The sequence below is a fragment of the Cololabis saira genome, chromosome 19 (assembly GCF_033807715.1).
Source record: "Cololabis saira isolate AMF1-May2022 chromosome 19, fColSai1.1, whole genome shotgun sequence".
Lineage (NCBI taxonomy): Eukaryota > Metazoa > Chordata > Actinopteri > Beloniformes > Belonidae > Cololabis > Cololabis saira.
Genome location: NC_084605.1, coordinates 947,639 through 962,251, shown reverse-complemented (window position 1 = coordinate 962,251; position 14,613 = coordinate 947,639). Strand labels below are relative to the sequence as shown.

General features: G+C 38.9%; 1 protein-coding gene across 2 annotated transcripts in view; it reads right to left on the bottom strand.

The window, feature by feature from the left end:
- LOC133419848 (beta-1,3-N-acetylglucosaminyltransferase radical fringe-like) overlaps positions 1–14,112 on the bottom strand; it is a 32,245-nt gene extending 18,133 nt beyond the window's left edge. For both annotated transcript variants that reach the window (XM_061709311.1, XM_061709310.1), the window contains exons 1-6: positions 13,882–14,112; positions 6,399–6,883; positions 4,345–4,393; positions 2,094–2,196; positions 1,062–1,212; positions 822–907 (exon numbers count right to left, since the gene is read on the bottom strand). In XM_061709311.1, the coding sequence (XP_061565295.1) occupies positions 822–907; positions 1,062–1,212; positions 2,094–2,196; positions 4,345–4,393; positions 6,399–6,737 (728 nt within the window). In that variant the 5' untranslated portion in view covers positions 6,738–6,883; positions 13,882–14,112. The remainder of the gene's footprint in view (positions 1–821; positions 908–1,061; positions 1,213–2,093; positions 2,197–4,344; positions 4,394–6,398; positions 6,884–13,881) is intronic.
- Positions 14,113–14,613: the final 501 nt, after the last annotated feature.

The window sequence follows — 14,613 nt, the reverse complement described above, 5'->3', positions numbered from 1 at the left end:
TGCGTACGTTTTTTCGTGCGTACGTTTTTTCGTGCGTTCGTTCGTGCGTTTTTTCGTTCGTTCTTGCGTGCGTTCTTTCATGCGTTCGTGCGTGTTTTTTCATTCATTCGTGCGTTCTTTCATTCGTGCGTTTTTACGTGCGTGCGTTCTTTCGTGCATTTTTTACGTGCGTGCGTTCTTTCGTGCGTTTTTTCGTGCATGCTTTTTTACGTGCGTGCGTTCTTTTGTGCATGCGTTTTTCCGTGCGTTCGTTCGTGCGTTTTTTCGTGCGTGCGTTTTTTCGTGCGTGCGTTTTTTCGTGCGTGCGTTATTACGTGCGTGCGTTCGTTCGTGCGTCTGTTTTTACGTGCATGCATTCTTTCGTGCGTTTTTTCGTGCGTTCGTTCGTGCGTGCGTTTTAACGTGCAAGCATTTTTTCGTTCGTTCGTGCGTTTTTAGGTGCGTGCGTTTTTACGTGCGTGCGTTCTTTCGTGCGTTTTTTCGCGCGTTCGTTGGTGCATTTTTACGTGCGTGCGTTTTTTCGTGCGTGCGTTTTTTCATGCGTGCGTTTTTAGGTGCGTGCGTTCTTTCGTGCGTGCTTTTTTACGTGCGTGCGTTCTTTCGTGCGTTTTTTCGTGCGTGCTTTTTTACGTGCGTGCGTTCTTTTGTGCGTTTTTTTGTGCGTTCGTTCGTGCGTGCGTTTTTCCGTGCATGCGTTTTTACGTGCGTGCGTTCTTTCGTGCGTTTTTTCGTGCGTGCTTTTTTACGTGCGTGCGTTCTTTTGTACGTTTTTTCGTGTGTTCGTTCGTGCGTGCGTTTTTCGTGCCTGAACCAGAACCTACCTGGCCCACGGGCTCATCTTCAGGGCCAGACCCCGGCTGATGCAGAACCCGGCTCCTCCGGTGGCGAACCAGAACTTCACGGACACCTGGAACCAGAACCAGAACATCAGGTCCCGAACCTGGTCTAGGACCCGGTCCAGGACCAGGACCAGAACATCAGGGGGGACGGAGAGGAACCTGCTGGTCCCAGTCCAGTTCCCAACAGCCTACTCATCGGTCCCTGGTCCAGGTTCTACTCACCGAGCCGTCCCGGTCCCGGTCCGAGGCCTGGATGGGGTGGTCCAGACTGGGCCGGCCCAGGTAAACGTCCTGGCTGTGGTGGTACGACGCTAGCAGCCGCCGCAGGCTAACCAGGTTCACGTAGTTGTCGTCGTCCACGTGGCAGAACCACCTAGAGACCAAAACCAGAACAGGTTAGTTCTGTAGACCTGAGACTTAGAAATCAATTTTCTTTCTTTCTTTCTTTTATTTAAATTTTTTTAATTTTTTTATTTATTGTTTTTTAATTAATTAATTATTTTTTTTATTATTTTTTTTTTTATTTGAATGAGTGTGTGCATGATTGCGGAATTATTCTATTCGGATTTTAAATCGGAATAAACCAGCCACTTTGGAATTAAGTTTAATTCGGAATGTTATTAACAAGAAATTGGTTAAATGATGAATATTTAATTAATTCTAAATGGAAGGATCTGTAAATGACATTTATGGAATGGAAAAAATAACAATGAGACTTAGAAATAAATTTTCTTTCTTTTATTTTAATTTTTTTTAATTTTTTCAATGTATTTATTTATTGTTTTTTAATTAATTAATTTTTTTTATTATTTTTTTATATTTGAATGAGTGTGTGCATGATCACGGAATTATTCTATTCGGATTTAAAATCGAAATAAACCAGCCATTTAGTTCGGAATTAAGTTTAATTCGGAATGTTATTACTTGGAAAAACACCAGAAGAAATTAAGAGGAAAGAAACTCACTCTTTTTTAGTCTTAAGAGTAATTTGTTTCATTAATGAAACAAATTACAAAAAGTCAGTTAAAGGATGATAATTTAATTAATTCTAAATGGAAGGATCTTGTAAATGACAGATATGGAATCCTCTGAATTAAATCTGATATGTATTGACAAAGTGATGTATACGTATGTTTTTACTTTTGTTTGATTTTTTTTTTTTTTTTTTTTATGTGTGTGTTTTGTTGTTTATTTTATTCTGTTGTCCTTTTATTTTCTAAAAAATGCAAATAAAAAAAAGAAAAAAGATCGTACTTCTTCTGGGACTGGATGAACTTGTCGTATTCCACCGACATCTTGCAGCAAAGAGCCTGCCGGTTGTGAGCGGCCGAGCAGTTGGTGTTGATCAGCTGGACGCCTGGGAGGAGGACCGGGAACCGGGACGAAAACCAAGACCAGGACAGGGAGAGATGAAGACCGGGACCAGGACCAGGAACCGGGACCAGGAACCAGGACCAGGACCAGGACCGAGGAAGACCAGGACCAGGAACCGGGACCAGGAACCAGGACCAGGACCAGGACCAGGACCGAGGAAGACCGGGACCAGGACAGGGACCGGGACAAAGACAAGGACAGGGACAGAGGAAGTTGAATATGAGGGACAAGTAGGAATGGGTGATATTTTACCGTTCACGATTTACCGTCAAAAAAATTCCCCACAGTAGGGCTGTGCGATTAATCGATTTTAAATCTAAATCGGATTTATTAATCACAATCGATGTTAAAAAAGGAAAATGGGAAAATGGATGTTCCTTTTTTGCAGCTGCATTACAGACAGACTCGTCTAGTCGTCTTTGTTTGGTCAAGAAAATGTAAATGTTGTCACTTTACTAAACTCTTACAATATCTTTCAATTGCACTTCATTCCCAATAGGGAAATTTGTTTGCTATTTTTCTTTAAAGATAAAATATTTGAAACAATTTATTCCATTGTCTTTTGTAGTTTTACCAAAAAAAATCAAAATCGAAAATCGGGTTTTCAGAGAAAAAAAAAATCAGGATTTTATTTTTGTCCAAAATGGCCCAGCCCTACCCACAGTAAGAATTTGTTATCTCGCGGTAAAAACGATAAATTCCCGCTGATTTATGGTTCTGTGTTAAATGGTGGATTTAACACAGAACCATAAATCAGCCTAAACAAACATGGCGGAAGGAGCTCGTCGTTAAACTAACTTTTATTTATTTGTCCTGTTTCTTTATTTATCAGGTTGTATTTTTTTCTACTTTGTGATTTTTTAAGCTGAGAAAACTTGAAGGACAAGGTTCTTTAGCTGTTTGCTGTTATTCCACTGTTTAAGCCACAGTTTGAATTAATGTTGAATCTGGTCTTACATTTCAAACATGTTTCATTTGACTCATTCCAGTTTTGCAGTACAGTTCAGGTTGCTATAGCAACCTGAGACCTGGTTGGTGTGACCGTGCGTTTTTTCGTGCGTTCGTTCGTGTGTTTTCGACATTTCGACTTTTTTCTCAAAATTTCCCCTTTTTTCATCCAAATTTCAATGTTTTTCTCTAAATTTCAACTATTCTCTCCACTTTTTTCTCAAATTTAAACTTTTTTCTCAACATTTCCACTTTATTCTCGAAATTTAAACTTTTTTCTCAAAATTAAAACTTTTATCTCGACTTTTTTCTCAAAATTTCAACTTTTTCATCCAAATTTCAACTTTTTTCTCAAAATTTCAACTTTTCCAACCAAATTTCAACTTTTTTCTCGACTTTTTTCTCAAAATTTTGACTTTTTTTCTCTAAATTTCAACTTTTTCATCAAAATTTCAACTTTTTTCTCAAAATTTCAACTTTTTTCTCAAAATTTCAATTGAATCTGTTCTTACATTTCAAACATGTTTCATTTGAGTCATTCCAGTTCTTCAGTACAGGTGTACTAATTTAATTGTTTTTTATTAATTCAATGTAATTGGTGTAGTTTAGTAGTATTTAGTATCTTTTAGAGCAGTGATTTGGCTCCAAAGTTGAATTGGTATTTTTTTTTTCTATTTTCATTTTTATCGTTATGGGGATAAATGCCAGAAATTACCTTGATAAATATTTTAGTCCATACCGCCCATCCCTAGGGACAAGCACCCTTTTACTAAAAACCTTTAGAGTGTACGTGTGTACTGGCATCTGTTTGAACCATTGATATAATGAGAATTTGACGGCCATCTTTGAAAAAAGGGCTGCCATCTATAATTATTTTTCAAACAACCCTCGGGTTGTCTTAATAGTTAGTAAACCTACTGAAAATATCAGGTTATGAGAGTAACATTTTCATAAATCCTTATTCTCGTAACAACAATCAATCTTACAAAATTCTCACTTTTCCGGGTATATAGTTTCTTTATGCTGTATCTGAAGACCTGTAATGGATACAGACATGTACTTGGTACCAACATGTCCACAATACCCAACTTTATATTCAACTTTAATTTATTTATGGGGCTTAAAACCCAGGAATTTGGAGTGATAAAGGAAAAAGCAGGTTTTGTTCTGGTTCTCTTCTTACCCGTCCTCCTGCGCAGATCTGCGTCCTCGCCGTCCGTGAAGATGAACGTCTGCAAAACACAAGACACCTGGTTGGTGTTGCTACGGCAACCTGAGACCTGGTTGGTGTTGCTACGGCAACCTGAGACCTGGTTGGTGTTGCTATGGCAACCTGAGACCGGGTTGGTGTTGCTATGGCAACCTGAGACCTGGTTGGTGTTGCTATAGCAACCTGAGACCTGGTTGGTGTTGCTATGGCAACCTGAGACCTGGTTGGTGTTGCTATGGCAACCTGAGACCTGGTTGGTGTTGCTATAGCAACCTGAGACCTGGTTGGTGTTGCTATAGCAACCTGAGACCGGGTTGGTGTTGCTATAGCAACCTGAGACCTGGTTGGTGTTGCTACGGCAACCTGAGACCTGGTTGGTGTTGCTATAGCAACCTGAGACCGGGTTGGTGTTGCTATGGCAACCTGAGACCGGGTTGGTGTTGCTATGGCAACCTGAGACCTGGTTGGTGTTGCTATAGCAACCTGAGACCTGGTTGGTGTTGCTACGGCAACCTGAGACCTGGTTGGTGTTGCTATAGCAACCTGAGACCGGGTTGGTGTTGCTATGGCAACCGGAGACGCGAGAAAACCCATACCTGAGAATAAACCGGAGAACAAAACCGGAGAATAAAACCGGAGAATAAAACCGGAGAATAAAACCGGAGAATAAAACCGGAGAATAAAACCGGAGAATAAAACCGGAGAATAAAACCGGAGAATAAAACCGGAGAATAAAACCGGAGAATAAAACCGGAGAATAAAACCGGAGAATAAAACCGGAGAATAAACCAGAAAGGCCTGATAACCACAAAGACGTGATTGTGAGTTTCCAGAGACGATTAATCAGTAGACGGGGGGGATTATTGTTTGGTTCAGATGATTTTATGAGGCTTTTACTTGTTTAATTCCTTTGTTTTTACTTATTTTTTTCCTATATGACAGGATGGGGGGGTAGCCCGCCCTGGAGTTATACGGTTGCCATGGAGATACTTCCCACCAGCGCCTTCATTCCTGCATGTTTGAGATGTTTCCCTGCATCATCTGCATATTTACAAATAATAAAGATGTGAATCAGGCTAATGACTAGTCTGATAGTCCACTAGTCTGATAGTCTGATAGTCTGAAATTTTGATGAAAAAGTTGAAATTTTGAAAAAAAAGTTGAAATTTTGATGAAAAAGTTGAAATTTAGAGAAAAAAGTCGAGAAAAAACTTTAAATTTAGAGAAAAGATTTTGATGAAAAAGGTGAAATTTTGAGAAAAAAAAGTTGAAATGTCGAAAAGGCACGAAAGAACGAACGCACGAAAAAACGCATGCTCGCACGCAAAACGCCCGCACGAAAAAACGCACGCTCGCACGCACGCAAAACGCATGCAAAACGCACGCAAAACGCATGCTCGCTCGCACGCAAAACGCACGCAAAACGCACGCAAAACGCATGCTCGCTCGCACGCAAAACGCACGCAAAACGCACGCAAAACGCACGCACGAAAAAAGGCACGAAAAAACGCACGCAAAATGCACACAAAACGCTCGCTCGCACGCAAAACGCACGCAATTATTAATTAATTAATATGAGAATTGATTTAAAATCGGAGAATCGATTTTTAGGAATTAATATGAGAATCGATTTAAAATCGGAGAATCGATTTTTAGGAATTAATATGAGAATCGATTTAAAAATCGGAGAATCGATTTTTAGGAATTAATATGAGAATCGATTTAAAATCGGAGAATCGATTTTTAGGAATTAATATGAGAATCGATTTAAAATCGGAGAATCGATTTTTAGGAATTAATATGAGAATCGATTTAAAATCGGAGAATCATTTTTTCAACACAGGCCTATTGAGAATCTTAGTCCAATTCTGGGATTATTCAATGTTTTGAACCGGGTTTTTCTGTTTCCACTGACAAAGAACCGGTTCCACGGTGGTACCAACTCTTCCAGCCCTGGACCCGGTCCTGCTGGACCCCGGACCTGGACCCCTAACCGGACCGGGACCCCCCCCCGGACCGGTACCCACCTGCTCCCGGGCCTGGGACACCCAGGTCTGGAGCAGCAGCTCCAGCCGGGTCTGGTGGTACTTCCTGGTGGTCTTGACGGCGATGAAGACGTCCCTGAGGTCCAGGGTCTCTGGAGACCTGGACCCGGGTCCCTGGGGGCCCTGGGGGCTCCGGGGGCCCGGACCCGGGTCAGGGCTGGTCCCGGGACCCTGGAGGGGCCGGCGGGGCCCGGGCCGGGGCCGGGGCGGGTCCAGCAGCCGGGGGGGCGGCTGCAGGGCCGGGATCAGGACCAGGACCAGCACGCAGCACGAGACCAGAGAGAACAGGAAGCAGGACTTGCTGAGGGACATGGAGACCATCCTGGGGGGTTCTGGTCCGGGTTCTGGTCCGGGGCCGGGTTCTGGTCCGGGTTCTGGGCCGGGTCCGGGTCCAGAACCAGGTCCGGGGCCGGGTTCAGGTCCGGGTCCAGGTCCTGGACCCCCGTCATCCCCCCATCACCCAAGACCTGCACAGAAACAACCAGGTCAGCCTGAAACCACAGCCCTTCACAATAAAAGCTCAGGACATTCAAAAACCAGAGCCCTTCACAATAAAAGCTCAGAACGTGAAACCACAGCCCTTCACAATAAAAGCTTTTCAAAATAAAAGCTGATCAGGCTTTTCGGTCTGATCAATGATGATCAATAATAATAAACAATTTTATTTATAGAGCGCTTTTAAAAGATCTAAGACGTTTAAATGAGGATTTGATGATGATCAATGATGATCAATAATGATCAATGATGATGATCAATGATGATCAATAATGATCAATGATGATGATCAATGATGATCAATAATGATCAATAATGATGATCAATGACGATCAATAATGATCAATAATGATGATCAATGACGATGACCAATAATGATCAATGATGATGATTAAAGATGATCAATAATGATTAAGGATGATCAATGATGATCAATGATGATGATCAATGATGATCAATAATGAACAATAATGACCAAAGATGATCAATAATGATCAATAATGACCAAAGATTATCAATAATGACCAAAGATGATCAATAATGATGATGATCAATTATGACCAAAGATGATCAATAATGATCAATAATGAACAATAATGACCAAAGATGATCAATAATGATCAATAATGACCAACGATGATCAATAATGAACAATAATGACCAAAGATGATCAATAATGAACAATAATGACCAAAGATGATCAATAATGATGATCAATAATGATCAATAATGACCAAAGATGATCAATAATGATCAAAGATGATCAATAATGACCAAAGATGATCAATAATCAATAATGATCAATAATGACCAAAGATGATCAATAATGATGATCAATAATGACAAATGATGATCAATAATGACCAAAGATGATCAATGATGATCAATAATGACCAATGATGATCAATAATGATCAATAATGACCAATGATGATCAATAATGATCAATAATGACCAATGATGATCAATAATGACAAATGATGACCAATAATGACCAAAGATGATCAATGATGATCAATAATGATCAATAATAACCAAAGATGATCAATAATAACCAAAGATGATCAATAATGACCAAAGATGATCAATAATGATCAATGATGACCAATAATGATGATCAATAATGACCAAAGATGATCAATAATGACCAAAGATGATCAATAATGATCAATAATGACCAAAGATGATCAATAATGACCAAAGATGATCAATAATGATCAATAATAACCAAAGATGATCAATAATGATGATCAATAATGATCAATAATAACCAAAGATGATCAATAATGACCAAAGATGATCAATAATGATCAAAGATGATCAATAATAACCAAAGATGATCAATAATGATGATCAATTTATATTCCTTATTGTTTTTATAAACATTTGTTAAATACTCCTTAATAGAGATCAATCATACAAGGACTATGATTTTTGCATAATATTTTGTTATATTGGGGTATCTTAATTTATTGACCATATGTTTTTTTTTTTTTTTTGGGTAGGCTGAATATTAGAAATGATGGCTTTTCATATTGGCAATTGGAATAATTCCTTGGGAAAATGTTAGAGATGCTATATACTTTGTTTTAAGGACTTACTAAAGGGAGTTTTATTTGGTTTATTAATACAGGGCGCTGGAGCGGTGCTTCCCGACCCTGGTCCTGGTGGCCCGCTGCCCTACGTGTTTTTGGTGTTTCCCTCCTCCGGTGCGCCTGATTCGGTAGGTCGGCTTGTCATCAGACTCAGCAGAAGCCTGGTGGCGACCCGTTCGCTTGGGTCAGGTGTGCTGGGTGGGGGGGGCGTCGGGGGTGTGCTGGGGCGGTGGATCGCCGGGGTTGAGAGGCACTGCGATAGAGGGCACTGTTTTGTTTGGTTATTTATTATAAGATATATTCCACTTTTTGAGTGTTGCTTACCTCCGGAGCAAGGTGAGCTGTGTCTGAGTTAGGACTGTTTAGTGAACAGTGAAGCTAGTAGAATTTTTCTTTTCTACGGGTAAAACTTCAATGTTAATTTTCTATTATTTTTCTTTTTCTTTTTCTTTTTTATTTTTGTGTGTTGGTAGTATATGGGTTATAGATGGGGATCTCCTGGGGGACCAACCAGGTTTTATATATGGTACTTCACTAAGCCTTAGTTATCATAAAGGTAACAAGTGGTCATGACAGATTTAAAATTTTTGAGTCTTAATGTAAGGGGAGCAAATATACCACACAAGCGAGTCGGTATTTTGAGTTTTTTGCGATCTAAAGCAATCGATTTTGCATTCATTCAAGAGTCTCATCTTTTGGAACAACATAATAACCGGCTAGCGAATAAATATTACCGGGTTCTGGCTTCATCAACTGCAACCTCTAAGACTAAGGGTGTGGCAATTTTAGCCAAACGAAGGCTTCGGTTTGATCTCCTGGGTGAATGGTGTGACAAAGCTGGCAGAATAGCTATTGCAAAAATTAGGTTGGAAGGTAAAATGATAGCATTAATTTCAATTTATGCTCCAAACAATTTAGATAAAGATTTTTACAGGCTATTAACTGAAACCATACTTGATTTAACAGATTTTAATATCATAGTGGGTGCTGATTTTAACGCAGTATGGGATTACACACTGGACAGATCCACAGCTACTCAAAGTAGGGAACAAGCTCTAGCTTCAGCAGAGCTCCGCGCATGGGCTGGCCATCTAGGATTAGTTGATTTGTGGCGAATGGTTAACCCATCGGCCAGAGATTATTCCTTTTTTTCAGGACGACATTCCTCATTTTCAAGAATTGATTTCATTTTTGTTTCTGTTGATCTGTTCCATAAAATCAGGAAAGCTGAATTACTCCCAATGACATTGTCGGACCATAAAGCCATACTAGTAGAAAGTTCTTTACGTCCTTTGGTACATGTAGCTCCCAGATGGCGATTTAATACGTCACTATTACGTGACTCAAAATATATTGTACAATTTCGTTCTGGACTACAGGAGTTTATTGACATCAATTCAGGTTCAGTTGAGGATACTAGGACTTTATGGGATGCGATTAAAGGATACATTAGGAATAACACCATTCTTTATTCCTCCACTTTACGAAAATTGAGATCTGCAAAACTGGAAAAATTGGAGGCTCAGTATGCGATATTAGATGCATCTTTACAAAGCAGCTTCAGTGACAACATAGCGATTCAGAAGGAGTTAGTCAAAAAAGAAATTAATTCAATTCTTAAGCGGCGTTCAGAGTTTCTCATGAAGCGTACGAGACAAAATTATTATTTTAATGGTGCGAGGCCTAGTCATCTTTTGGCCTTAAGACTCAAACATACTGAACAGTTTGCAGATATTCTTAGCGTTAAATCAACAGAAGGGACCATACTTACAGAACCAAAACAGGTCAATACAAGATTTCGTTCATTTTATGCAGATCTTTATTCCTCTGAGATTATACATAATACAGACAAGTGTAATGAGTTTTTGGCCATGACTCAGCTACCAAAATTGACTGATTTGGACGCTCGCAACCTTGATGCTCCTTTCTCCCTAGAAGAGATTAAAGAGGCAATAGACCAGATGCGTAAAGAGCGATCTCCCGGATTTGACGGGATCCCACCTGAATTTTATGCTATATTTTGGAATGAATTAGGACCAATATTATCTGATATGTTTCAATATGCCATTGAAAAGGGAACCTTTTCTAGAGATGTTAATTTAGCTATTATCTCCTTATTATTGAAAAAGAATAAAGATCCTACAGAGTGTTCAAATTACAGACCGCTTTCACTGCTTAATTCTGACCTCAAAATATTTGCTAAGGTACTTGCACGCCGTTTACAAGGTCATATGACTAAGTTAGTTCATTGTGACCAAACAGGTTTCATTGGGACAAGATTGGCATCTGATAATGTCAGGAGATTACTACACATTATAGACAAGGCCTCCACCATAGGCTCACCTGCCGCTGTGTTGTCACTGGATGCAATGAAGGCATTTGATCGCCTTGAATGGCCTTATCTATGGTCAGTGTTGGAAAAGATGGGGTTTGGTACCACATTTATTAACTATATTAAAGTTTTATACTCTAACCCAACAGCAATGGTGTTGACGGGAAAGAGTTGTTCATCACCATTTAAGGTTTGTAGGTCTTCCCGACAAGGCTGCCCTCTGAGCCCACTACTGTTTGCGCTCTCACTTGAACCGTTGGCTGAGATGGTCCGTCAATCTTCCAACATCACTCCAATCTCGATTAATGGTACTAACCATCATATTTCATTGTATGCTGATGATATTCTTTTGTTCATAAATCAGGCACCCCAGTCAATCTCTCATATTTTACATATTTTCAATCAATTTGGTGACATTTCAGGTTACAAAATAAATTGGACAAAATCAGCTCTTCTACCCCTTAATGATACAGCAAGATCTGCAACTCTGCCACCCATAATCCCAGTGGTCAGTCAATTTAAATACCTAGGTATTAATATATTTCCATCAATTCAGACTATCGTGAAGAACAATTATGGTGATACATTGAATAAAATCTCTCTCGATTTAGATAGATGGTCGTCATTGCCTAACTCTCTACAAGCTAGAATTTCGATTATAAAGATGAATATTCTACCTCGTGTTAATTTTATTAGCTCCATGCTCCCGTTACCAGCACCACCACAGTTCTGGACAAAACTTAATTCTGCAGTCTCCAAATTTTTATGGCACGGGAAACGCCCCCGAATCAAATTTTCATTATTACAACGAGCTAGGGCTGATGGTGGCCTATCGTTACCTAATTTTAAACTGTATTATTGGGCTTTCACCCTTCGCCCCCTTTTGAAATGGTTTGACCCGACCTTTATGGTGTCATGGCGAGAGCTTGAAGAGAGTTTGGTTCACCCCTTTGAGTTGAGAGATCTTTTATTTTCTAACATCACTACTAGTCAATGCAAAGCGCAGTTTGGGCCAATTGTTGCTCACCTTGTTATGGTATGGAGATCTGTGGAAAAGATGTGTAAGATTGATGGAAAATGGAATATGTTTTCCCCGATATTTAATAATCTCGGTCTTCTAATAGACGGATGTCCCATCAGTTTCCCTGGGTGGAAGACAAAAGGTGTTCATACATTGGGGGATGTGTTTGACGAAAACGGACTGTGCTCGTTTCAGAAGCTTTGTAAAATTTTTAAGTTACCTGGTACTTCTTTTTTTTTCTATTTGCAACTGAGATCATCTATGAAAGCCTACGGGGTCCCGTGGCAGTCTGCCCTTACAATACACCCTATACATGAGCGCATCTGCAAAGCAAGTAGATCTAAAGGGCTGGTTTCTTTGTTATATGAATTTATTTCAAAATCCGGCTATATGCCCCTAACTGTGGACGCTCGGTGGAGGAGCGATATTCCAGATTTGGATGTAGATTTTAATTGGAATAACATCTGGTCAAATATTTTACTCACCTCTAGGAACCCCGACCATCAATTAATTCATTTCAATTATATACATAGAACTTATCTAACTCCTCGACGGTTATGTGCGATGAAATTATTAAATACTTCATACTGTACTTTGTGTACCTCCAATGAAATTGGTACTTTTTATCATATGATTTGGGAATGCCAAGGAGTTTTTGAGTTTTGGAGGATGGTTGCTTCTAAACTTTCATTAATTTTTACTATTAATATCACACCATCCCCAACCATATTTTTGTTAAATGACATATCCCAGTTACATTTGGAACGTACACAAGAACGCATCTTTCTTGCGGGATTAACAGCAGCAAAGAAAATTGTGGCTATGAGATGGAAAACTCCTCATATTTTAACATTTCAACAATGGGCTCTCAATTTTGTAGATATCGTGTATATGGAACTCTCGACAGCCCGGTTACATGGTGCAAGAGAGAAGAATATTAATGTATGGTCTCAGTTCGCAGAGGTGCTCCAAAACATGCTTTAAAAATTGTACTTGACCTTATAAGGTGTTCTTTGGCTTGGTGTACTGAAGTGTATTTATATGTGGTATATTTGCGTTAAATATAGGTACTCTGTCTGTGTATATACTGATACAAGGCAAATGTGATAAAAAAATTAATAATTAGGCATTACGTAATTTGGTTGGTCCGATGGGAGGAGGGAGGGAGGGAGGAGGGTGGGTGGGGGTGATGATTGATTTGTATTTTATTTTTTATTTTTTTGTTAATCTATGTCATACAAAATATTATGTTTGGAAAAAGACTATTATGGTTATCGGTTTTCAACTACTAAATGTTACATACACAAATAAAATAATTAATTACAAAAAAAGAAACAAGCAGCAGCAGGTATGAAGGCATTTGATAAGCCTGGAAATATTTAGTTTCTGTCGTGGTTACATTTTGATATAGTGAACTATTCATTATACATAATTTCTATGTACTTAGTGTGATAAAGGAAAACTAAGTATACCATGTTAAAAGTTATATTATAAACACATTGATGTGATTTAAAGCTGCTAGGATCCAGGGGGTGGGTGGGTAATGTCTGGGGTTATGATTTTATTTTCATTTATTTTTTTTTTTTTTTTGCTCTTAATTTATGTGCTAATTTTGCATTGTTATACTTAATAATATCGGCATTATTTTTTTTTTTGTTTTTGTGTTTTTTTTTTTTTTGTATTTGTTTTTTTTTGTTATTACATTTATCTATTCATTTTTTGTTGTTATGTATTGGTGTTTTTTTTTGCACCATGTTGTTTTTTCAGAAAAAGGAAAAAAAGAAATAAAAATTTGATCACAAAAAAAAATAATGATGATCAATAATGATCAATAATAACCAAAGATGATCAATAATGACCAGTACTGTATTTAATCAAATGTATCCTAATAACTAAAGTTCAAATTAATAAACAAGACAAATCAAGACAATTCAGATCCAGATCCAGGTCCTGATCCAGATCCAGAATCCTCCACCGGCTGAATCAGCATTAGCAGCTACTGCGCATGCGCAGCTCAACTCACCGTCCAGATTATTCAGCTTGTGTTTTCATGGCGGTTTAAAAACTCCCGTTTTCTGGTTAAATCCGGTTCTTTCTGCTCCTCCCGGGACTTTAGCGGGTCCAGGACCCGGTCCCGGTCCCGGTCCTGGTTCAGGTCTAGTTCTGGTCCCGGTTCTGGTCCTAGTTCTCCGGAGTGGAAAAGTCTCAAACTTTTCTGTTTCCAGAAGAAAGAAGAGCGAAGTAAACCCGCACTTCCGGCCGGACTTTCAAAATAAGACGGAAAGTAAAACCGCACTTCCGACCGGGACTTTCAAAATAAGACGGAAAGTAAACCTGCACTTCGGACCGGGACTTTCAAAATAAGACGGAAAGTAAACCTGCACTTCCGGCCGGGACTTTCAAAATAGGACGGAAAGTAACACCGAACTTCGGACCGGGACTTTCAAAATAAGACGGAAAGTAAAACTGCACTTTTCGACCGTGACTTTCAAAATAAGACGGAACAAAAACTTTAAGTATAAATCCAACCTTTAACACGATCTTAAACTAAACCAACTCATGTAAAGACTTTAAACATTTATCAACATTTAATTAAACGTGACTTTTACAACTTTTACACATGTTCCCAGAAAAAAAATATATTAAAAAAATAAAATAAATAAGGATTTAATCCAGATTTAAAGTAATTAAACCTTCATATTGTTTAGTTTTAATACGTTTTAAGGATTTAAAGTAATTAAACCTTCATATTGTT